We start from the raw sequence: 26,341 nt of genomic DNA on the forward strand, positions 1-26,341 counted from the left end.
CATCCACGGTGCAGAGTGAGCGCCGCCGCTAAAGAGCTCATTACTCTTCATTTAGGAAACGTCCCCCCCCCACACATCAGCTGCTAATATACAGCTGCACATGTGGAAGGTTCCTCTTGAGTTTCTGTTAGAAAGTTGTTTCACTGAGAAGTCCGAGTTTGTCTTTATTCTCTGAAGATCAGAGCATCTGTGACACCTGAGAAATGGGGAGAACACACACATTCGTAAAAAATACACAAACTCACTTCTTTCTCACTCACTCCCACTGAGGGGTGTAATGGAAAATGAAATGGAATGACCTGAGCTGTTTTATGGTCTGAACTGTGTTGACCTGAAAACTGTCAGACCCTTTAGACTCCCCAAAGGACTGAATTTATGTCTGCTTATGTCCAAAGGACACACTTCTGAGAGATGGCCTTAGTCCTCCTATATAAGATCCTTGAATTTGACTGTCCTGCATCTTCACTCTGAGATCCTTGTGACTCTCTGTGTTGATCCTTTCTGCAGAAAGCCCTTTATTAAATACACAAAGACAAATATGGTGTTCCAGCCTCTTGTATTTCCAGATTTCCATCACAGGGGCCACCGAATTGTCCTTGGGCAAAACACTGTACCCTGCATTGCCCCTATAGTGCTGCCCACAGAGGCACTATATGAATGTGAACACAGAGTTACCCACTCACCCCCCAACAGCCGCCTCCGACCACACATTTCCCTTACATACACTCAGAAACTCACTCACTCCCCCGACACACTATCACACAGACACATGCTTTTTTTTTTTACTTATTAGTTTTTTCCATCATAAATGTGATTTGTTAAACTCAAGTTCTCAACGACCTCACCCTCCCATCAGTCTGTCATGCTCTGTACTTTGGCTCCTGCACGTCCCCATACTTCTAGGACTTGTTTCCACTCACTGAAGTTCTATTTATTTTGTTACAGTAAGAAACTTGTAATTTGTTGCCAGGGAACTCAAGAAATTCCACATGATGCTATTTGCTGCAGCCAGTCGATTCTGAGCAAGCTCTGCTGCTTGCTTCCACTGCCTCCTTCAACAAATGCAGAGCCTGGTGGATCTCTCCCCTTCATTTGCAATGAACTCCGATCGGTTAAATTGAAAGTCCATCACCTCCTTTGATGTGACCTTCTCCAAGACCTCGTGGATCATTTGGACGAGAGCATTCAAGAGACGACCCATCTTGATTTTGAAGGAGCCGCTTGCTCCTTCAAGATGACCAGTCCGACAGGGATATGGACCTGGAGAAAACCACAAGGAAACATTAAGATATTAACAACTCACGTACTTAAAAAAAAACATAGTGATATTTATAATTTCAATCGATCACAAAATGCAGTCAACAGTGATCAATGTGTGCAGATTTGTTTTCCCCCTCAACTCAAATTCAACATCAACTCGTAATTTGAGCAAATCGAGGTTGGAACATGCAAAATAATGACAAGGTGCTAAGTTAAAAAAGATTATAAAAGAGGCTTCCAGTCATCGAAGCATTACTTACCGTTAGGGGCGTTGGCACAGCTCAGCAGAGACTCCAGCAGTCTCCTCCCTCTCAAAGACCATCTCAACAAAGTCCTGCTCATTCTCCTCTGGGTCCATCATCTGGTTCTGCAGCTGAGTCATGGAGGCAGGACAAACTTTTGGGGACAGACTCTGGATTGACCTACTCTTTCATCAAAGGCTGTTGGGAGGGAGCTGGAGGCTGAAACTCTGCATCCTCAGTCCTCTGCTCTGTGGAAAATCTGAAGGCAACATGTATTTATGGCTGCTCTTTGCAGGACGGGCTCGCTTTGAGGGAATCCTGTCTTGTCGCCCACAGGTCAGGTGAAGCCGTGCTTCTTGGCTTCCTGGAGTGGGCCACAGACACTACTGCCTCCTGTTCACTATCCGTCTTCTCTGCTAACAACAGAGGAATTGGAATGAAGGTCAACTCAGTGTTTTCCTTTGCTCCTGCCATCGTATCGGTGCAAAGAAATTGAAGAATTTCCCCCAAAGTATTATCTTTGCGAGCGAAATAATCCGATCAATTCGAAGTGCAGCTAACCAAGTAATCCAAGGAAAACTAAGTGAGGCTTGAGCTGCACTCCCACACTTATGAACCCTCTGCATAAAATAGCTTTTGATCTAACTGATAGAAGACAGGGAGGTGACATGCAGTGAAATGCATCATAGAAATGCCAGAAAAGCCTCCCATAGAAATTAATAAATCCAAATACAGAAAAGGCAGATAGAGATAAGAGATGATAGACGGATAATCGAGAGATGATCGATCGATGGAAAGACACACCAACTCCCACTATTTCTCCCTTATCACAGTAGTATCACCTTTGCATTTTACATTTATAACTGCAGTGGGCTGAAGGTTTGACTTACACTGAGTTCGTTACTACATTATGTACATTACTACAGAATGTTGGTGAGGAAAAGGAAGTGAAAGTGGGCTGAATCTCACTCAGTCAGTGACCTGCCTTGAAGCATTGGTTTTGGTTTCACCACTCAGGTGTTCAATGGTTTCCGCTCTACTTTGTCATGCGTCTCTAAAAATGTACTTATAATATTATACATATTTTTTGTTCCTGTCTGGATGTGTAATGCTTTGCATACAGAAATTGATCAAAAAGAAGAATGGAATTCAGGAATATATATATATATATATACAGTGCTGTGCATACAGTGGTGTGAACAAATGCTGTAAACTAAGAATGCTTTGAAAAATATAAATAATAATTGTTTATTTTTATCAATTTACAAAATGCAAAGTGAGCAAACAAAAGAAAAATCGAAATCAAATCAATATTTGGTGTTACTACCCTTTGCCTTCAAACCAGCATCAATTCTTATAGGTACACTTGCACAAAGTCAGGGATTTTGTAGGATCATAGTCAGGAGTATGATCAACCAATTACACCAAACTGGTGCTAATGATCATCAATTTCACATGTAGGTTGAAACATAGTCATTAACTGAAACAGAAACAGCTGTGTAGGAGGCTTAAATCTGGGTGAGGAACAGCCAAACTCTGCTACCAATGTGAGGTTGTGAAAGACAGGTTAATGTGACAGGTCAAACACCATGGCAAGACTGAGCACAGCGATGGACTAGTGGCAGAATAATTGGACCATGGGCAGAAAGTTAAGGACTGGACGGTCGCTGGTTCGATTCTTCGATGTGACAATACAACATACCTGCCAGGTTAACATCCGGATCTGTTCCAAAGTCCACTCTCCCTGCCCCCACTGTCCAAGTGTCCCTGAGCAAGGCACCTTACTCCCCCAACATCTGCTCACTGGGCGCTGTGCATGGCTGCCCACCTACTATGCATGTCGTGTGATCGTGCATGTCTTTAGGATCAATAAATGTATCTTATAAAAAAAAGACACAAGGTAGTCATACTGCATCTCTCCCATATCAAAGATTTCAAAGATCTGCTGTTCAAGCTCTTTTGAAGAAGAAACGGGCAACGTTGAGGATCATAGTGCTCGGCCAAGAAAACAGATGAAAAATACATCAAGCTTATTTCCCTTTGAAATCGGAAGATGTCCAGCAGTGCCATCAGCTCAGAACTGGCAGAGACCAGTGGGACCAAAAAAGCCAAAAAGCCAAAAAGCCAAACCTCCGCCATCGAAACAAGACCAAGCGACTCAACTATGCACGAAAACGTAGGAACTGGGGAGCAGAAACATGGCAGCAGGTGCTCTGGACTGATGAGTCAGAAGTTGAAATATTTGGCTGTAGAAGAAGGCAGTTTGTTTGCCGTTTGCCAGTGAAGCATGGTGGAGGATCCTTGTAAGTTTGGGGCTGCATTTATGCAAATGGAGTTGGAGATTTGGTCAGGATTAATGGTATCCTCCATGCTGAGAAATACAGGCAAGTACTTATCCATCATACGATACCATCAGGGAAGCGTATGATTGGCACCACATTTATTCTGCAGCAGGACAACGACCCCAAACATACAACCAATGTCATTAAGAACTATCTTCAGCGTAGAGAAGAACAAGAAGTCCTGGAAGTGGTGGTATGGCCCCCTCAGAGCCCTGATCTCAACATCATGAAGAGACAGAACGATTTGAGGAAGCCTACATCCACAGAACATCTGTGGTTAGTTCTCCAAGATGTTTGGAACAACCTACCAGCCGAGTTCCTTCCAAAACTGTGTGCAAGTCTATCTCGAAGAATTGATGCTGTTTTGAAGGCAAAGGGTGGTCCCACCAAATATTGATTTGATTTAGATTTCTCTTCTGTTCATTCACTGCATTTTGTTAATTGATGAAAATAAACTTTTAACACTTCCATTTTTGAAAGCATTCTTAGTTTACAGCATTTTTCACACCTGCCTAAAACGTTTGCACAGTACTGTATATATAAATTTGAGCTGGTTAAAATAAGTTCATGTTTTAAATAAACAAAGTACCTGAGATAATGGCACTTTTTTGTATTAATCAATGAGAATGCAATATCTGTGTGGAAACATTGTCTACTGTATCAATATTTAATTGATTTCTATGTATATTGACAAGAAGATCTGCTGCGATCACGATGCTTTAAGGTCCTAAAGAAATGTCACTACTGCTGGTTCACCTCCCATTGGTACGTGTGTCCCGTCAACATTATATCTACACATGACAGGATGAACACAAAAAAAGGGTATTCTGAGGTAACACTGACTTTGACCTATAACCACCAAAATCTTAATTTTAAGAAGTTCCCTCTAGGGGTTCTTTAGAGATCATGTTCACAAGAATGGGTTGGACAGAAAGAACGCCACTGGGTGTCACCAGCAGGAGGCATGAAAAACCTTTAAGGAAACTACCGAGAAAAAAAAAAAGAAGAAAGTAAACATTGACAAACTTCAAGAGGCAGCAGTTTGTTTCACTGAGGCTTTATTGTCTATTTTTATGTGATGACTTAAAGCAATACTTGCATCATTTCTCTCCTCTAGCGTGACACCAACAAAGAAGAAAAAGAAGACTTTAACAGGGTCATTGCATGACCCAGATGTGCTGAACCGCCAAAAACTGAACTAGAAACTGGCTGCTTGACTGAGATTCTTTTATTGAGCCCGAGCAGAGGAGCTCTCTAAATTAAATCCCTTAACTGCATCTGCCTCTCTGCTTGAACAGGTTTCATCATTTATGTACATTCAGCCCACAAACACCCAAAATGGAAAAAAAATATAAGTATAAGGGAGTCTCTTTCCTCAAACTGAGTGGCTGCACCGAGAGATCTTTTCACATGTCTCTCAAGCTAAACATTTCTGAGCTGAATTCATAATAATCAGTTTTTACCACAGACAAACCCAGCTCCCCCTCCAACCCCGTATGTTGCGTAACATCTCATTTAAATTGTTTCCACAGTACGTTGCCTTTTTTTTTATATAAAACATATTTTGGTATTTTTGTTTAACTACATGAAAACATTAGAAAACAATTACAACAGAAACACAAATCCCATAAATCTCCTCCCCAGTGTCCAGAGCAACAAATCCAGCACATTGCATTAGGAGTCCCAGAGGAAGTGCAGGAGGAAGAGCACCGGACAATCTGTCCCCCTCCTCCTCCTGTTGTTGTCATGGAGATCATATTCGAAGATGGGATGGCAGCTTAGATGAGAGGGGATACCTCGGCGAGAGCTGGGTCTGGAAGAGAATGCATTTGTGGGACTTTCGGGGATGGGCGCTGTGATCTGGGTCTAGAACCTGAGGTGAGCTTTGTGTTTCACCAAGTATCTGATGAAGGAGAAAGAAGGGAAGAAATGTTGTTTTCAGGGTTTGAAGGCAAACAGTGGACAAACAGCTGTGTATATAAGAAGGTGCATGAGATAAACACCTGTCGAGGGTTTCCCAAAAACGCAGGAAGACGGGCCGGTCCAGATGGCGCCTGTGGTGACTCAACTCCAGGACGGTCACATCCCACTTCTGCACATTGGGGTCTATCTTTGCCTCGTCATACTTCAGATGAAAGGCTCGAACTGGAGGGAAAGCATCCGCACATTTACACAGAAGAATCCAGGTTGTGTGCCGAACTAAAACGTTCATCTGCCTTTTACTCCAGTGAAAACTGAGATGTAAAACATGTCCTCCTTGTGCCTTTTATATAACAAAAGATGTATTTCGAGCAAAATAAATAGTCAACGTAATTAGTTGAGTTCTTTCACCTTAACATCGCAATAAACAAATGTCAGTCTGTTAAAAAGGGATTCTAACAGCCAGGGTTTGTGATGTCACAAACCTAAGAAACCAATCCTGTCAATCTGGGTTGGTAGAGCTCAGTAGCTGGAAAAGGCTCCTAAACTGCAGGTGGCGCTGTGAGACTTGCCATATTAACATATTCATAGATCTCAGGAGGAGGAAGGAAGGTGTGGAGATACATCTGAGCCATTTGAAGGCTGTGAGAGGAATCTTCTCATAAATCTTTTGAATGTGTAATTTTGAGGAACAGAGAGAACTTTTAGGAGGTATAATAAGCTACTGGTGAGGGACTTTGAAACATTTGACCAGCACACAAACAACAAGCTGACCAGGGACCACTATAGACTGTTTATATATTGCAGCCACTCTATAAATATAACTAAAACCTTGCTGTCAGGGTGATACAAATTTCATGCGTAAAAAAAAAAATTGCTTACTTTTGGCAAAAATGTCGACAGGAGATCCATCGGGCAGCAGCCACGGCCAGCCCTTAAACTGCCAGGCTGGTCCCTGCACAAACACAGCCACCACTCGATCCCTGCAAGAAGAAACATCCTCCGGTTGGTGTCATGAAACAGAGGCAGATGTGCTTCACATCACAGCTGGATACAACTGGGATTACTGCCCAGTGGTTGGATGCCCCACTAACCAGAGCAATTTGTGTTTTTTCCCCCCAAACTCATGAGGTTAATTTAAAATGAAAGGCAGACTTAGGATATGTTTGGCCAAAAACCGGTTTGTGACCTTGACCTCCCAAATCTAAATCAATTAATCTGTGACTGAACATTTGTGCCAAATTTGAAAGAATTCTCTGAAGGCGTTCTTAAGATAAAATGACAAAAAATATTTGCAAGGTCAATTTAACCCTTTGACCACCAAAATCTATTCAGTTCATCTTCGAGTCCAATGGAACATTTGTACAAAATCCCCTCACACAGTTCTTGATATTGTTTTCACAAGAATGGACAGTATGAACGTGAAAACATGATGCCTCCGGCTGGAACTGGTGCGGAGACATAAAACCGCGTTACCTGCCACCAGTTCAAACTACTGGTTTAATGTTTGACATCATGCTGCTTTTTCATGCTCTATGTGTTCGTCTTGGCAGTGTGCTGTTCCTTGTAGATTTGAATCATTTTGTAGTGTATGGTTTATGCACTGAGGTTTGACATTATCATGAAAGAGCAGCTATTGTAATATCAAGAGATATGCACAGGGCGGTGTCAAATCAATACATGGGACGAGAGGGTGTTAAGGGTTTTTGTTCACTTTCGTTCTGACACAGGCTGCATTTGTTTCCCCCATCCGATGTGTCAAACTGTAATTACTCAGTCTCATAGATGTCAACAGCTGAGTCATCAGTGTTCTGAAAATTGGCTGCTTCATGTTATGACTAGTGCGAACAACCGTCTGTTGAGACTGCTCACACCCAGAAAGAGTTCGGAGCTAAGAAGACCTAAACTCTTTGTGACTAGACGACCCAGGAATAAACAGCTTGGGATTATATCTAGCAAACAAATTATTTTTTTGCGGCATTTCATATGACAACCGAGATCAAGCTCGACACTTTGACGATATGCCATCTCTGGGGGACTCTCTGCTTTTCTGTAAATAAATCATGAAGTGCTAACCAGTCCTGTGGAGCCAGTTTGAGCGGCTGGTCGATGATACGGTACGGCACAGTCACGCTCAGTGTCGCGCCGCCCGGCTGGATCTGGTCTTTGCGTCTCTGGAGCAGAACCTCGTTGTCGCGCTGGATGCCGCCCTTCTTCTTTTCTTCTGATGTGATAAACCTAGTGAGACACAAACAACATTTGAATCTTCTCATTTTCTTTTCCCACCCCCACTTTGCACAATTTTACATGTTGAATAGTGATGCTCATTGAACAATTTCTTATAAATAACAGTGATTTGAACGAATGGTTCCACTTGTTAAAAACACAAAAGCACAATATACAGCATCTAGTCTTTTTCTAAAGAGACAAGTTAAAAGAGAGATTTAAAATGTTTAAGAATTCGTGAATTTTTCACTCCAATGAATCACTTCATAACATTTAGTTACTGGCAACACAGTATTGTATTGTTCAGTGTAAGGCTGACTGATCCTGCTCTGTGAGAAAGTTTGTGAAATTGAGAAGGTGACAAGTTCTATCATGTTCCTCAATTTGTTTCCTCAGATTGAAAACAAAGTGATTCCCTGATACTGCTCTGTACTGATGGTGAAATTCTTCTTCTTTCTTGTATTGTTTTTCAGAACCAGCTGCATAATAATCTGACCTTTCCTGAACCAGCCTCATTTCAGGTAGTAATACCCGTTATTAAAGTCAGGATATAAACGTTATTACAATCTCAGACAGGATTTTTTCGACTGAAGTGTAGTATTTAAGAGTCGTAGCAAAAGGATGTTTGCGTGATGTAATGCTGTTGAGGTATATTCTTATTAAAAGGTCGAGTAAATTGCCTTGTCTAACATGTAGTTAAACAACTGTTGCATTGTTGTTGCAAAGTGGTTCATTTACATGCAGTTAATTTACAAAAACACTTCTCTCTTCTGGACTCAAACCTGATCACAGTTGCTATGTGCATTGCATATTATACTTCTTTAAAGTATAATGTCCTGGATTTACTGCCAATTATATTTGTCTCGCATTTGCCACAATGAAAACTTGTAAGTTGGTTGTTAAGTGCATATTTTGTCATCTCGATACATGCGTGAGTGCCAGTGAGTGGGAAACAAAATACTGATTTAACTTTGTACATGTTGGTACCTGCCACAAATTTATGCTTCAGTCGAAAAATGTTGTAATGTTGCTACGCTGTGTTTGCTGTATAATGTAGTGAATGCATTCTGAGTAGTTTGATGATTTAGAAACAATTCTTGATTAACCAACTTGTTCGATACTTTGTAATTTGAGAAAGGATTCAGGTTTCATAGGCCCATTCTGTGCTTAATTATATATTTCGATGTTGAACCTATTTAATACGTTTAAGAAATACTCATGGACATTTTGGAATGAGCACTTTGCTCTCTCGGTATCAAGTTACTAGACAACGAGGAATAAGTGTTTGTTTTTTAAATGGCCACAAAAGTGCAGCAGTGAATGAAATAAACACAATTTTCTAAAGTGCAACAGGAGTGTATGCTTACTTCAGATCCTGCAGAAGATCCTTAGCATTGAGCATTGTGATGAGTGAGGTGGTGGCAGCAGGGATGATGACGATGGGTGTCCGGGAACCTGTAGGGAAAAAAAAATGAATAGATGGAAATAGATATTGAGTCGGACAGACAGATCAATAAAGGAAATTATAAGAAGTAAAAGCAATAGACATAATGTATAAACTAAACAAGCATTTTAAATCTATGACACAAGTAAATTATGTACCTTTCTTCTGATTTGGTGGAGGTCTGGCTTGTGAAACTTGATAGGAAAAGACAAGGAAAATGTGAAAGGTTTATGAGCATATCCATGTAGAAACAAATGTAATACAGAGCAGACAAGATAAGGGTTTGATACCTAAATTAACTACTCAGTTACAGTGACGTTTATGTACAAACATCAACTCTTAATGATTCCTCAGACAGTATAGAGAAGGTCTCTAATCTGCAAGTTGTGCATTTAAATAGTATCTTTGGACTTTTTATCAATCATCTATTAATCTGTATTACAGCTTTAGGGGAAATCATCAGTTGCAACACATAGATCGATGCTGCTAAGTTGTGATTTTAAAATAAAATACAAACTGCGGATGAGCATCTTAAGGCGGCGTGAGCTTTCGTGTCAAACAGGAGTGTGATTCTTCTCTGCAAGATAACGACGCATCTAAAAATAAAGTGTGTGTAAATAGGCCATGTGTAGCCAAGCTCAATCTTACAAATCTATAACCTGGCCACTGGCAAGCCCAAGATCATTTTTTGAGAGAGGTAGCAGTCTGATCAAGGGCCAAACCCTTGAGGAAGTCAGACAAAGGGGGAAAGCATTGACTGTGAAACACGAAGAGAAAAGCTGCTTTGTTACAGCGCACACTGTAGTTATTCATCATGTGTTTGGACCTGCCCTGCATGTCCAATATGCAATGTAATGCAAGAAAAAGATAAAGAGGAAGGAGCAGATGGGGCATGACAAACAGAAACATAAAACAAGACTTAAATTTGTGTCTGAGAAAGTTACACAGTCTGTTGTTGATCTCAGGTCCTTTCAAATGCAAAACATCAAGATGAATCCAGTGGAGGGAGACACTTATACACTTGTACATGTTCACTTATTACTGGTTTTCACACAGTCATAGAAGATCCTTACACTGTTTTATTACATTGACCCTTAGAGTTAGCCTCATTCTCTTCATGACAAACAATTCAAATGTTCAGTGTTAGCAGAGCTCTGCATAGACATTTAATCCCCTGTTAACTGTGCTGTTGTATAATCAACCCACTATTTCTCGGTCCTTATAATGTATAAGACAATTAATGTTAGTAAACTTTCCCTCAAACAATTTCAGGAAGCTTGTGCATGAAAGTATGTAGCTATTTGGAAATAAACACTTACCAGGACGAGGGACAGGTTGCAGTGCAGGGGTCTGGGCCTTCCGAGCAGATGCTCCTTCCTGGAAAACACAATATCCTAAGGTCAAATACATGCAGCAAACATACCATACAGCAAATCAAATATGAATACAATACATTGCAAAAATATCAGGCTGTGTTGGTGTGCGTCCAAAAGCCTAACCTGGTGCTTGTGGAGAATTTGAGAATTGCAAGATTTAAATGCCCCAAAAAAAACATCATGCTGTAAGTGCTTCTCCTTCTCTCATTCCAAGTCCCCTGCATTGATTCCCTGTGTGTTTGTGTACGTGTGCACACACAAGCATGATTATGTGCCCGTGTTTGATGAGGAGGAGGATTTAAAAAGTGGCCACACTAGAGGTCAGAGTCATGCAGTAATCCATCATCCAGTGACATCCCCTCAGGCTGGAGCTCACACTCACAGCACAGACATGCAGACTTGGCTGCAGCTGAATGATGTTCAGTGTCTAGACCGTCACAGTGTTGTGCTGCACAAAAACACACCAACAAAATGCAAAACAGAAACACATAAACCTAAGAAGAAAACTTCTTAATACATCAAAATATCAGCAATTGTGTCTAAAGAAGTTATCCAAGCCATGGTTTCACAGGCAAACTAATGAAAAGTATATAGATATTTTATATGATTCATTTGCACCTGTCGTCCAGCATTGTCAACTAAAACCTTTCAGAAGGAGTCAATAGCCCCAAGGCTCAACTCAATCCAAGATATCATGTTGTCAAGAACAATGGAGCATTGGAAGAGATAACATTTGCATATCGACCACAGGTCTAACGAGGCTTAGTTAAACGACTGAACTCTACAGGAGTTCTCACCCAATGACATCAGTTCTTTGTGGATGGAACTCGAACTGATCACAATCTACAAATATCCTACACATTGAATGACTTCCATTCTGCTTCTGGAGATAATTCATCCAAGTTATCTCCAGAGGCTGACTCAACTGAAAGACATGCGACAGCCCTGACAACATATTCCATGAGTACGTCGATCCGCTGCAGCCCACCAGCTTCACCTCTCTCACACTCCAATTCAGAAGCTGGCCGTATCTGCACCAAGAAGCTGTTAACTGCTAACCACCAAAACACCAGTAGAAGAAGAACCTTTACCAAGTTGCTGAAATGGCAGATGTGGGTACATCCTGCGTAAGTTTGGACGTTCTGTCCAGAGAAGGAAAAAAGAGCCCTGCTGACGGAAAGGACAAAGATGGCAGGAGGAAGAGTGATAGAAACCAAGGTACAACAAGAGTGAACCTTGGACAAGTATTCTTGAGAGGCTTCAAACCAAATGTTTCGCTGGCAGCATTTCTACGAGATCATTTACTAACCGAAACTGCCTGCGTAATAAAACACAGTTCTCCTTAAGAGGATTTCAGTCAGACAACTCACGTTCGATCATGTAATATATTTATTACAACAGATTTAGTGTTTGGCGTCTAGGCTCCAACTTAATCACTCCCCCATATGATTACAAAGGAATGATGGGAGTGATGAGCAAATACTTGTAACCCCCTGTTGGAACCTACAGGTAGATGCTGGGGTGGTGGAGGGGCTGAAGCAGCTGGTGGCAATACTTCAGCAGCAGTGCGAGCAAGAGGGGTTGATGGGAAATGTCTCCCTGGTTAAATAGACCACCTGATAAGGTGGGTGTGTATTATAGATGGTTGTGGATAATGAGGTATGTCACATGATGTACGTCACATGATGTATGTAACAATATGCAGCTCGAGTTGCCTGCCAGAACTAGCTCGCCGGCGTCGCTACATGTGCCGTTACAAGTTTACACTTGAACAGGAGACAACCATTTCCGTTTTTAGAGTAAAAATTTGAGCCAGCGCAAACAGCTTATAGTGATCATGGATATAATGATCAACCATTTATATGGAACAAAAGGCTTGGGACAAAATCGTTCCCTTACAATTGCGGTTTAAATTATTTGGTTATAGTGATAATATAATCAGCCTAGAGTGTTAATTTTGGGTCTTTTATACACGCTTTAACGATTATTTCATCCCCTCCGGCTCTCCATACATTGTCTAAGTTTACAAATACTGTTGTTTTGACAGTTCAAGGACTATCATTCAGAAGCTACGCAATTCGGTTACAGTAATCTACCTGTATATATCATCATGTTGAGATTTGAACTTTAATGCATCATGGACTTGAGCATGACTTGATTATGAAAATCTGTGGAAACCTTTTAAAAAGATGGGCAGAGCGCAACACATTGGATTGAGACAGAAAGACAAAAACATGCACCCCTCTTCCGCTCCCTTACTCAGGGGCAGGGCTGCTCCCAGCCATACAGTAGTTGAATTAAAATGACTGTTTTAATATGAAAATTCAGGCAACAGTCCAACACGGCTGAATGAGCACAGCTCAGCGGAAAGATTGTTTTAATTAAGTGTCCTAATCATCGCCCAACATAAGAGACTGGAACTAAAATGGGGTTTTGAGCTGCACTGTCCATGCATGCACAGGTTTAGAGGAAGAGGTTGTGGAGGTGCTGACATGATTGTTTCAAATCCCTCTCCCATTAGTACAAATCACGACAGATTGAGATAATGCTTTGTTATCCCTTTTGAAGAGTGGTCAGGAATTCATATGTCAGGAGACCAACCCCTCCCCCCACAACGGAGTAGGCAGCAACAGCAGCAGCAGCAGATACGGCATGACGTGGTAGGAGAGCGTACTGCCACCAAGCCTGGAGCTGCCTTGCAGAATGAATACAGAATTCACAGCGCTGCCTCCTGCTCCATCTTTCTCCTCCCCCGCTGCTCTCACCCTCTTAGCCTTAGTCCTCTCACAGACAACGAGACGGCACAGATGGGCCGCTGAATGAGGTGGGTTAGACGAGGAAAATGGAAATGAAAAAAAGGAAGAGAAGCACATAGGGGGAGGGAAGATATCACAAGAGCATGTGAATCAGAGGAAAGAGAGAAGCAAGAGGAAACCAGCATTAACCTGGTTGTGCATCATCCAGAGAATAACCCAGTCTTTCGACTGCTGCAGTAATATTCACATCATGGAGTGAGAGGACAGTGAAAGGACCCTCGCTAACTGTCAGCTGCTGACTTTCTTCTGCCTTCGGCCAGAGGAAGCATCGGCAGCAGCACAATTAGCGTCAAGCCACTGGGGACAATGCGCCAAAGACGGAGAGACTGCAACACTGGAGCTCTGACACATGTGCGGCTGATGCACACAGACGCACGTTTTCTTTCATGCATGTGGTAGATTACTACAAGTTCCTGGAAGAGGACTACTACTGGTAAAGAACCCCAATATTTGTACCTTCTAATTATAAGAAAGGCTGATGTCAAAGTAAATAATGAGGACCTAAACTGTACGTGAGATCAATACCAACGGATATGTGAAAGAAAGGAGTACTTAGAAGAGAACAGGTACGATTTTGATGTGAAGGCTTAAATAAGAAATGCATGCCAACGAAATGCTGCCACGAAGATATAATGTGAAGGGGGTTTCCTGTTTTTTTACAGGAAACATTGGTTTCAATTTCTGCATTCAAGAGAGCCAACATACGTCTTTTCAGTGCTTCTGTTCTCACAAACCCGTCTTTGTCTTGTTGGGGTCCTCTAAGAGGGGAAGTGTGTAATTCAGTAAAGAACTGAGAGAACACACTTCACTTCAAAGTCCAGCATGCAAAGATAGGCTGTTGTTTACCAGCTGGGCTCTGTTCAACACCAAAGGAATGTCGAGTTTTGAATGTAAAACATAATTCAGTAAATTTTTGCACCGAAAGAAACGATGTAAAAAAGGGTTTCAGGATGTGAATCAGTAAGATGTGGAAGATAAGGTCTTGAAAAGAAATTACCTTTATATAGTTCTACATTAGCTTGCTTTAAATAACTTGCACCATCAATTTTTCATGGATGGTAGTTTAGAACATGCCAAAAACACAGAATAGTCTGCTGACTTATCATTATCTATTGCAGTCAGTTTTCTAATCATCTGTAGAGCCACAACAGAACAGCAGGAACGAACATGGATTTTACATCAATATTCAACCTATTAGTGTAGAACAGTGGTCACCAGCATTTTCGAGTCCAAGATATCTTTAATTCCAAACGTAAGCCGAGATCTACCACCCTGGTATCTTCCAAAAAACTCACCTAGGAGGGTAACACTTATTATTTTTTGCAATTTCTGTTAAAGGTTGAATGTACAAGAAATAGATCTACACAAAGAGGCAGTTGTGCAACTTGTTCTACTCAAAGGACAAAATTCAAATGAATATCAATTAATATTTACAATGCAAAATATGTAGCTTATCAGTTCCACAACATGTTCTGCAGAATGTTTTCACATATCTGCTTTAATTTGAATATGTCCACTAATATGAGTATTTCCCTGTATGAAAGAAGTACCTTGTAATCAAATAAAGACCAGTACTACACAGTATGAAGCTTTGCATCCTCTGATCCTGCAAATATTTCACGATAAAAACAATTTTTTTTAACCAAGGGAATGGATTTCATCAAAAGAAACGCTGGCGTGGTTTTATACAGAAAGTGTTGCAATCATTTGTTTGTGACATAAACACTTTCCAAACCCATTTCAAAGTAAAAGCACTCCAGCGTTTCACCTTCTGAATCCACTCATTTGTATGGAGAGTCGAAGGAGAAGGCAGGGCGCTCTCGGTTTGGCTCGATTCTGTTAGCCGTTAGCAGCGCGGAATGATAGAGAAAGAGAGTGTCCTAAGCTTTATCCATAGAAATTGTTATCACTATAACCGGATTGCACTGTGATGTAAACAGGTACTAGAATTTTATCGGGAGGAAAAGACCCTGTCTCTTGCTGCTAAATGTGTAGCTAGCACATTGTGGCTTAATAGAGCTGCCTGATAAATATAGTAGAGATTAACCCAAACAAAATTGCAGAGCATGAAACCAACAAAAATAACAAGGACCACAGAATTACAGCGAAGTGCTTGTAGTTCTTTGTGTTTGTCACAGAACAACATCTTTAACATCCGATAAGAAAATCCAGCCATTCAATATAAAATTGTTGATTATAGGTGCTTTCATGTGATATGCTGTATCCATTTCATTCTCATTTATATTCTCTTATCTCCTATCTTCTAGGGCATCACTGGACATCAACAAATTCCACGTGCATATGGAAATGGGATACCAACACAGGGACCAAGTCCATTCACAACGTAAACTTCCTTTTGTCTCTGGGATCAAGACCTAATCAAATGCTGCTGACAAGTGGATTTCAATGCCTCCCGACTGAGTAAACTCCAGCTAACGGAACTATGCAGTGGAGACGACGCCACTGCTGTGCACACACAGCTAAACTTTTGTATCTCCTTTCACTGTTGGGTGTACTGGTCTTTCTGGTCCACCAGGTGTGGCTGCCTAGGCTTACGGGTATGCCATGGTGGAGAGGCCATCCAGTGGTGTACGGAAGTGGTGGACTTCAAAACACCAAAACCAAACTGAATATGAGCTCCCAACATTCAATTTGGAGGTTTGACATCGTTCCTCAGCAGACTTTGAAGGCTGACGACAACATCAGCCTCCATGAGAAGGAAGGCGTCTTTTCTTCTCGAGGCCCAAGTTCTGAGAACACCCTGGCAGCTAACACAACCCAAAGTGGAGAGGGAGATCTTAGAGGACTGATAACTCACGGGCCTTTCTCTTATGTTATCAATGAGCAAGACAAATGTGTAGAGAACAGACCCGCCCCCTTTCTGGTGTTACTGATAGCCACTGAGGCTCGGAAGGTGGAGGCAAGGAACGCTATACGTCAGACGTGGGGGAATGAGAGTGTCGGTCTGACTCTGGGAATCATCCGTTTGTTCATGCTGGGGAAAAATGAGGGAGAGCTAGGACTTTTACAACAAAGGATAATAGAAGCAGAGAGCAAAAGGCATCATGATATTATTCAGCAGGACTTTGAGGATTCCTACAAAAACTTGACAATTAAGACATTAATGGGAATGAACTGGGTGGCAATGCACTGCCCACAGGCCAGCTATGTCATGAAGACGGACAGTGACATGTTCGTCAACACAGAGTACCTAATTTATAAGCTTCTCAGGCCAGAACTATTTCCCAGGAAGAGTTACTTCACAGGAAATAACATGAGAGGCTTTGCACCTAACCGAAATAAAAACAGCAAATGGTACATGCCGCCAGAGCTGTACCCAAGCGAGAAGTACCCCACCTTCTGCTCTGGGACTGGTTACGTCTTCTCTGGAGACGTGGCGATGAAGATCTACCAAGCATCGCTCAGTATCCCTCACCTGCATCTGGAGGATGTGTATGTGGGAATATGCCTAGCCAAGCTCCGGATCGAGCCCACGCCACCGCCCAATGAGTTCCTATTCAACCACTGGCGAGTGTCTTACTCCAGCTGCAAGTACAGCCATCTGATAACATCACATGGGTTTCATCCCAATGAACTACTAAAATACTGGCATCACCTGCAGACCAACAAACACAATGCCTGCATCAACACATTTAAAGAGAGAGGGGGCAGGATGCACGCAGTCCAAAGGAATGAACAAAACAAGCTCAATAACTGACACTTTTTCACTCACACGCTCTTGTTAAGCCTGTTCACAATGGACAAAACAATTAAAGAACACACAAACATCTGGGTTTTGTCTTTAGTGGGGAAGGTACAATCTGCATATTACTCTGCCATAGTCACTGGTAACTGTCTACTCCAGCTCTGATTGGCAGTCAGGGGTGAACATACACATTTTTGCCTCTTTTCTGATTATATCACATTCGTCATGGCCGTATCCTTGGTAACTCCTGTACCCTCTCAGACACAAATTCCACCGCAGCTCAAAACAGAGAGGCAAACTTGTCTCCTGGCAATGAGAACGGAGTCAATTATCTTTGTAGTGGGTTTGGTAAAGTTTAAGAAACCTGCATAACCATGTTAATTTTGATATAAAAAGGGGACTGGATTGAAATAACTATCTCCTACGAAAGATTTGTCCACACTTTTCATATGGGAGCGCTACATAAATGTGTAAGAACTGATGTGTGCTCCATTATTGTCGCCAATTATGTACAAAGGAAGAACACAGTTTCTATGTCTCGAGTCAAACCACTGGAGTGTTTATGTCCCCAGCTCTAGTTTACAAAAGAATAACCTGTGTTTGTAATAATGTATGTGATACTACATGATTTATATGTGCAGATACAAGTTCAAAACTAGAATCAACAAGGTACAGTGCCAATAAACTTTTAAAACTTGCATATCAAATAGTCAGGGGAGTCATTTTAAAAGACTATCAACAATTAAGTATCAGTAATGTAATATGTAACACCACAGATCCTCTTGTTGATTAAGTAAGGTCTTGTTGGGACATGACAATGAAACCCTTCTAAAGACAATCGACAGAAAAATATTTGCTGTCTGTGGTTTTTTGCTGATTCGCTTTGATAAGGTAAAATGGAGTCGGAAAAAGTGTCTCTTTCTAGATACTAGCTAAACGAAAAATATAAACATGTGGTGTAGCTCTTAGGTAAATCCTCAGCAAACAAGAAGCCCCATTCTTACCGTCACTGACTTCAGGGTCATGCCGTGGTAGGTGCCCATGGTATCGATCTTGAAACCCTCAGTTTCTGAGAAAAATACACACAATGAGTAAAGACTGCTGGCAGAAATTGTTTTTTAGTTTTTGTTGCATGAAAATATTATGCAATGTTTGCATCTTAATTGTTACACTTATTGTCCAACGCTTAAGGAAACTTTGCAAATGCTCAATATTATATCAATAAAGCTTTCACCGTTTGTCCTGAAGGGTAGAATTCAGTTTACAAGTGTTAAAACAATTGGGCAAAGTATGCAAAGAGTTTAAACTGTGATTTGACTGCATTTGTTACAAATGGGGAAAAGAGGTGAGAGTGTAAAAGCACCAGTAAACCACAGTAAAATTCCTGATAGTTAGTATAGCTCTGTTGAACTTTAAAAAAGCTGCGTTTGATTTCCACACTCAGGTAAATGTCCGGCATCAGCCAAAGTTAGAAACCGCTCCCCAGACACAGGGGAGCACGCGCAGCATGCAGTTTATGTACATGCTTCCGGAAATTTTCAGCCTTCAAAGACAGATTGGGAAGTGTGGCTGTCCGTCTTTTGGTTTTGTAACAGAACTGAGGGAGGCCTAATTGAAGATTCATGGCTCGTCTGCAAACATGCACAGAGTAAACCTCTGTGAATGGGGGCAACACTTTGAATGCAAGACAAGTTAACACCTGATGTGGGGGACTTTTTGAATGGGTGAAAATATCATGTTTTGTCTGTATAACTTTCAAATTGCTTTTCAATGATGTAAACTGACTGTTTCCTAAACAATACATTATACTGTGCTGCTGTAGGCATTGTGTCTGCAGACTCTATTCATTCAATACACTCACTAACACAATATAATTATAAAAAAATGTAAAACTTCAATAATAATGAATTTCACACTGCTTATTCAAATTGTGGGAGCTCAGGTAGCTGGTGTTGACAGTAGCTGGCTTAGCTCCAATAAAGATAGTATCTGTGACCTCTGTGTTGCAACATTTTAAAAAGGTCAAGAGATCGTAAACAACAAATAATTATTAAATCAAAAAGGCAGATGCTTGGAGTTATCTTGCTTTAATGTTTTGTAACATCATCATTTGAGGTTCTGACTCGAATAATGAGAAATGTTCTTGTCGAGCAAGCGCCACAGCTCTTCACCAGGTTTGGGGCAACTAAACGAGCAACATAGGTGAATACATAGCCTCCTTGGCAGAGGTACTTAATAAGGAGTTAGTTGCAGTACTTTAATAGTTGATATTAAACCTGAATTTAATATCACTATAAGAAGATGACATTATAAAAGAATGAATTCTGATGCTTAAAATTATTAATTTACATTATTCCATAAAAGCCAGATTCTCTTTTAAAAAGTTGTGAATGCAAATGACCGCTTCATGTATTTTACAACTGATGATGCACAGATCAGCAGTGTAATGGGAATTTACTATCTGGCATGTGAGCCCATTGTATTTCATGTCTTGCAGAAGTTGATCCCGACATCACCTGAATTCTATAGTGACCTTTTGCACAATTATGGTTCAACTGCGTTTGTGCTGTGTTCCAAGAACTCAGCTGACTGACACACCAACCTAACCATACTTGATGTGATTTCCTCTCTCACACTTTTAGTTTGCAGCCTTTAAGTCACACCTTAACAGACGATCTGTTTCCGACACAGAACAATACGGTCACACTTGCAACCTCCACCTTGCCATTCTTATGAAATAATCTTTAAACATACAAAATAATATGTCATATACATTAGGCATAAATAAATCAGGAAAACTTGTTTTAAATTGCTTTGTTATTTATATTATTCCTTTGATCCTGAATGTGTGATTTTTGACACTAGCATCTGACAATGACCAACACTGTATTTATCTCAATAATGTGGGTAGAAATTAAACCGGCAATACATCAGGGCTCTATAAAACCATGTATTGATGTAAGGAGTGGGAAGTCATTGTTAACCAAACACACTATAATGGTATCTCGATGGGCAATTACCAGAAATACATCATGGAAGAAAGCACTTGACTATTTGCAAGTACCACAAATGTGGGTATTTTGATGGACACCCTGAATACTTTGACATCTATCCATCCATTAGCTACACCACTTGTTCCCTGAGGGTTGTAGGGGGATGGAGTCAGTCCCAGCAGAAATGATCACAGAATTATCTTGATTCAGCTTAAAAGACTAAATATAATAATCATTTATGGCTACAATGACATCAAACAAGTTCTCACAACTTAGTGCGTCTTGAAAGTGTGCCAAAAGTATTTTAGACAACCTGGGTCTACATTTCCTGTTTTCAAATGGGTGACTAAACTTACATCTGGTATTAACATGTGTTCTGTATCTAGGTAATTACCTAAAGTCACTAGCCTTTACGTCTTTTTAGTTTGTTTTATAACCATTGTTGTCAAATGTGTTGTAAAACAAAATCAATTTTTTGTAAAAGCTCCGGTACCTTGGGCAAACGAAGCAAAACTAATTCATTAGCTACATTTTTTGTTTACCTGCTCTCTCACTTCTCGAGGAAGGCTACTAAAATATGTACCGTGTGAAATTATAGCCTGCATTAACGTGTTAGTTGATACCAGGTGTAATTGGGATCTGAATATAGCAACAACTCTTTATTCCTTAACTACCACACAGTTTCTCCTTCATAGAGAGCAAGACTAGAGAAACAAGAATACAACTCACCCTCTTTTCCTTTGAATCGCTCCTGATCGTATCTGTTGTAGGCAGCAGGGACAGGCTGCTTGTTCCTTAAGGACGGGTCCTGAAAATTGCATGAAACACAAACATTTAATTAGTAACTGTCAAACTCTCTTTAGTGAAAACCTCAGTAGCAGCTTTTTATAGGGTTTCAGATGCTTTCACGGGCTGAAAAAAGGGTTTCTACAGCCGTTTGATTTCATGCTTAATTTAAATCACACATCATTCCTTATGGCCTGAGTCTAAGGCTCTTAGTATACACACATGTATTTTGACTGATGTTTCAAATTGCCTTGAAAATCTGAAGAAACAGGAATGTGAGACACAAATATATAAAGCAGAGTAAATTCAATTTGTACCACTTGAGTTGTGGTCTGTGCTGGTCGCTGCTCTGGTGCTCGGCCTTCTTCTCTGGCTTTCACTGACTGAAGAATGGCAAATATGTTCTTGGAGAAATTCTGAAAAGATGCAAGACAGATTTACAAAGCATTATTGTTTCATTCATCCTGTGTGTTTGTGTTCTAGGATCTGTGGCCGAAGGCTGATGAAAACAGAAGAATCACACAAAACGTTCCATCACAGGAGCTGTTCAACCTATTTACAACTTGATGATATTTTATGTAACTCTATTTTTAATCAAAGGCATGCGCAGCTAAGTGAGTCACATGTTGGTCTTTACTGAACAGAACCCTGTCGATTACTGGAATGGCACTCAGTAGAGCACCCATCTTCACAAAACCCTAGTGCCCCATTACATTTTGTCAAGCTGCACCTAATTTCCCACACACATAGTTATCAGTCCCCAAAACAAATCAGATATTTTCCATCAAGATCCTTGAATAATTCCCGGGGGAAGAACACAAACAATCAAAAGGGACAGGGAGGAAAACGAAAACTTCCTTGGCTTAAGTTTGCATAATTTTCTTAAAGGAATAAAGGTGACTTTTAGACAATCCTGGGCCCGAACGTTTACATGAGTTCCTCCAGGGCAAGCACAGAAAGTCAGCCACTAATCCAGACCAGTGCGGATCAATTTCCAAAACAGATGAGGTGGTTTCTAATCAGTAAAAACTAAGCTGATAATTATAAACGGGAAATTAGACATATAACACAAATATTGTTTTATTCCAACACATGCAGGCCATCTATGGATTAGCATTTGATGTCAATCACATCTCTGGTGAAAACCTCTGTGTTACTTAAAATCACAGTCAGGTACCTATATGAACACTGACACTGGTTTTGATTGCTGGTATTAGTCCTACTGTTTTCTAAAGTTGAAGTCCTGGAAGAATTTATTTCCTTTTGAATTTGAACTGCAGCTCAAATAAGAAACATAGTGTGAAAAAGAGAGTGAATTTTAACCTGATTTAAATTTAGATTTTTCATTGTAGCCGGGTTGGAATTGAAATTAAATATGGTAAGTAATTCATATTCTATTAGAATTAATATTCTGACCATCTTGCTATATTGTTGATTGACTTCATCTGAGAGTCCTTCAGTGGTTCATTAAAAATCCATCTTTTGAGCCAATTCAAACTGGATAGAACTCATGCCATTGCTGCCATCTAGTGGTAGTTATTGTCCTGTTGCTACATATTGAGGGTGAGGTTTGGCCATCTGGAAATGTCCAATGTTTCCCCACACACACAAGGATTTTGTCCCTGGGAGCTCAGCAGGTTTGGTAAACTGGGACAGCTGTTTTCAAACTCCGAAGGCTGTTCTCGAGTACAGTTCCAAAGGTCGTCCGACTTTCCCAGCAAGGTCATATTCAAACATGAAATCCTAAACCAAGGTTAATGTCTTGCTACATTTGTTATGGTTAGTTCTGGTTTCACATTGCTATTTAGTGACCGGACAAATTAATTCAGTATGACATATGTACGTCCTGTTGTGATCCCGTACATGGTCTGCGTCTACGTGCATACATGCTTGGTTTGTGGACGGGCATATTTCTGACTGGAACTTGGTCAATTGAGCAGGTCGAAGTTGTCTTGTTTAAATGGAAACAATGTATGAACCCCTTCATATTGATAATTCATTTGTTGTAATATCATTATAGTTTTACGACCAACATGACCAATTTCAGGCAAGATACTCTACACCAGGTTGAATGCAGCAAATTAACGCCCATGTATTTCAAACATTACAATACTGCGAGCCTGGGTAGCTATCTCTGGAGAGAACAGTTAGTCCTCTGTTTCCTTTTCAATTGTTTAATCAGGTGAACTTCCTGCAATTGGTCAGAAAGTCTAAACTATCCCCAAAAAGTATTTTCACACTGTAAATAAACCAAACCCATGATTCAGTTTGAAAAATACTCTTTTGCTCTAACTTTATTTTGGTTCACTGGTCCCATCCATGGTTCAAGGCACTTTCTACAGCTGTTATTTTGGTTGTGACTAAACTGAAAAGTCTGAAGGTCTGGACCAAACACGTATGAAAGAGCCCAAACTTCATTTAAAATCGACCCAGCCAGTAGAAGTGTCAAGGTCTCATACTAAACCACTTTGCCGGCAAGGATACAAGAAAACTCTCATCTGACACACACTCTGTATATAGGGAAATATACTTATTTACTTTGAGAAAAGAAAAACCTGTTTGCAGAGAAAGTGCTCTGTGATTGGATATCATTTGCTTTAAACCGACTGACCTTTCCACTGCTCTGGAGAATGGTTGTCCTGGTCCTCCAGACTCTCTCTCTGCTGACAATATCTCTGGTGACATCCACCTCTGCATCCACAAAGCTTCTCTGCTTCAGGGTTATGTCCTCATCCAGATCTGTTTTGATGGTGGAACGTTTCTTGGCCATAATCTTGGCTTTGATGGCAGCGATTTTCTCCACGGACATGGCCTCAGACAGAGATCTTGCGAAGGAGAAGAAGAAAATGAAGAGAAGGAAATATACTTTTCATTTAAATGGCTCATGAAACTGCAGGTGATAAACATGCCATTAATATGTATCACTCCCCACTGACAATGCAGTATGTTGAATGTTACCTGATCTGGTCAGTCTGCACGATGCCTTCCTTGTGGCCCTCCAGACGGGCAGCAAGACGCTCCTTGTCCAGACGCACTCGCTCCTCATCCTTAAAAATCAAAGCCATGAACAACCTTGGTGAGTAAACTACAGAATAACCGACAAATTAATCTTACACGCCAGTGATTGACCAAGGATTGTAAAATGAAACAAATCTGTCTACAACAAGGATCCTTAAGGTTATTTATTTACCTTCAGTTTATTTTGCCATTATGTAAGATGGTGATTTTGTTATTGCAACAAGAAGTGTACTTCATTTATCACAAAATCTATATTAACAATTAATACCATGTTGATAAAATTGCATATAATTAAAATATTCATAAAAAAATTATGATTTGGAAAGCATTAGGTAAAATATGCCGCTTGTCATCATGCCATAATGTCATCAACAATACGGTGCGACCATGAGGCAGTTATACAATCCAAAATAGTATTGAACAACATGTGATTATTAATGTCATTTAATATTACAGTTGTTTTTGTATGAAGATCAAATCCCTATCAACTTACCTCAATCCTTGGCTTTTTGGCTTCAGAAGAGACTTCATCAGCTGCTCTTTTGACTGGGCGGAGGAACAAAGTAATTGCATTATGTCACTGTGTGCTTTGCTGCAGCCATTCACACGGAAATAACACAAATACAAATTAAAAAGTCTGTAAAAATATGACAAATTTGAACGTAGCAGCAATGGTCATAACAAAAGCCACCATTTAGTTGTCATTGTTTCAAATAATAATGGTTAATCAAAATAAGCATGTAGCTGCAAACAAAAAAACAAGGTGTAAACTTACCCTGCGTTGGCCGTTGCAAACCTATCTCTATAGGTGCACTTCTGTCAATACTCGTTGATGTGGCTGTAATTGGAGACAATAAGATCACATGTTAGAAATTCTTATTAGACCAACTGCAAGTGGGGCCTTATTTACAGGGCTTTAAACGTGGCAACCTTTACTGAGTCTCAACCTACAGGAAATCAGGACAATATGCCGAAACACAATATACAAATCACCAGATATGATATAAATGCTACTTACAACTATCGCCATTGAGATACGACAGCAAGCCCTTTCGATCAGGTCTTCTGACAACAGGAATGTTCTCTGTCTAAAAGCAAACACGTCAACACAGTCAGGTCAGCTGTAAGGGAGTCCGACAGATGTTGTATATGGGACTCACAAAAAGAGAGACTGCCACAGGGTTTTTGCAATAGAATTTACTTCATGACAGTTGGCTCAGTTTGATAGATTGTCCTGAAAACTTACTGCAGCTCTTCGAACATAGGATGGATGCGGAAGATGGACATTGTTGAGCAAGAACAAGATAGAGTCCAAGGTATAGTACTCTTTGGGCTGGCCCTCTTTACCAGTACTGAGGACACAGAGACACAGGAAAAGAACAACATAAGAAGGAAGAAGAAAAAACACTCAGACGTCATCATTAATTGGCCACCTTGCAAACCACTAAAATCAACACTGACGGCTGCAAGTTTGAGCCAATGCAAAATCCATACACAGGTTCTACTGTCAAATAAGCAGGAAACTATCTGGAGGTATTGAGCTAGCTAATCTGTTGACCCCAGTACTAACGTTTCAACAAGGCTACTAACAGTCATGCATGCAGATGCTTAAAATAATACACAATTCTTCCTTTACCCTTGAGCCAGTGGACCCCTGCCTTCACGCACAGACAGCTCAACATCAGCGAACGTCCCCTACTAGATAGCAACACATCACTAATGCAAGTTGAGCTGGACGTCTCTCAAACGTATTTTAAGTTGAGAAAAGATGAACTGACACGAATGAGTGCAGACACAGAGACTCGGGAGTCACTGCCGCACTGTTGAAATATAACTTCAGAGCAACTACAGAGTGCTTTAAGTTCCCAGTACAGCAGCGAGTGGTGGAGCAGGGTTAGCATCTGGTGGCTAGCGAGTGTTCGCGGTTACCAGCAGCACAAGGCACCGATGAGCTGCAGCCGCCGGCCTCCAGCCCTTCACATGTATCTCTAGCGCTGACTTACCCCCAGATTATGTAGTTGGTCTTGACATTTTTCGGCCAGGAGAACTCCCCGAATATAACTTCATCTCCTTTAGCGACGATTTCCTTTTTCTGGAAGTTGTACTGACGAAGAACACTCAACACATCCGCCATCTTCACTTCTCTTGTTGTAGTGTGTGTGCGAGGCCCCCAGTTATTAATAGCGTGTGGCCTCGCAGATTGCCTGATCTG

General features: G+C 40.8%; 2 protein-coding genes across 3 annotated transcripts; one reads left to right on the forward strand and one right to left on the reverse strand.

The window, feature by feature from the left end:
- Positions 1-4,885: 4,885 nt before the first annotated feature.
- On the reverse strand, positions 4,886-26,306 carry cdc73 (cell division cycle 73, Paf1/RNA polymerase II complex component, homolog (S. cerevisiae)). Its single transcript, XM_053437477.1, has 17 exons — positions 26,133-26,306; positions 25,376-25,481; positions 25,148-25,217; positions 24,905-24,967; positions 24,623-24,675; positions 24,070-24,158; positions 23,723-23,936; positions 21,429-21,527; positions 21,055-21,133; positions 18,337-18,401; positions 10,754-10,811; positions 9,593-9,628; positions 9,358-9,445; positions 7,841-8,002; positions 6,647-6,747; positions 5,848-5,989; positions 4,886-5,747 (listed from the first exon to the last, which is right to left on the reverse strand). Exons 1-17 carry the CDS (start codon positions 26,261-26,263, stop codon positions 5,711-5,713), a joined length of 1,593 nt encoding a protein of 530 aa, XP_053293452.1. The 5' UTR covers positions 26,264-26,306; the 3' UTR covers positions 4,886-5,710.
- LOC128454188 (beta-1,3-galactosyltransferase 2) lies at positions 7,626-19,157 on the forward strand. 2 transcript variants are annotated; one of them, XM_053437479.1, is made up of 2 exons: positions 7,626-8,511; positions 15,894-19,157. In XM_053437479.1, exon 2 carries the CDS (start codon positions 16,070-16,072, stop codon positions 17,342-17,344), a length of 1,275 nt encoding a protein of 424 aa, XP_053293454.1. In that variant the 5' UTR covers positions 7,626-8,511; positions 15,894-16,069; the 3' UTR covers positions 17,345-19,157. The 2 variants fall into 2 exon arrangements, with proteins under 2 accessions (XP_053293454.1, XP_053293453.1); XM_053437478.1 differs by lacking the exon at positions 7,626-8,511 and adding an exon at positions 13,445-14,059.
- Positions 26,307-26,341: the final 35 nt, after the last annotated feature.

Source organism: Pleuronectes platessa, chromosome 13, assembly GCF_947347685.1.
Source record: "Pleuronectes platessa chromosome 13, fPlePla1.1, whole genome shotgun sequence".
Taxonomy (NCBI): Eukaryota; Metazoa; Chordata; class Actinopteri; order Pleuronectiformes; family Pleuronectidae; genus Pleuronectes; species Pleuronectes platessa.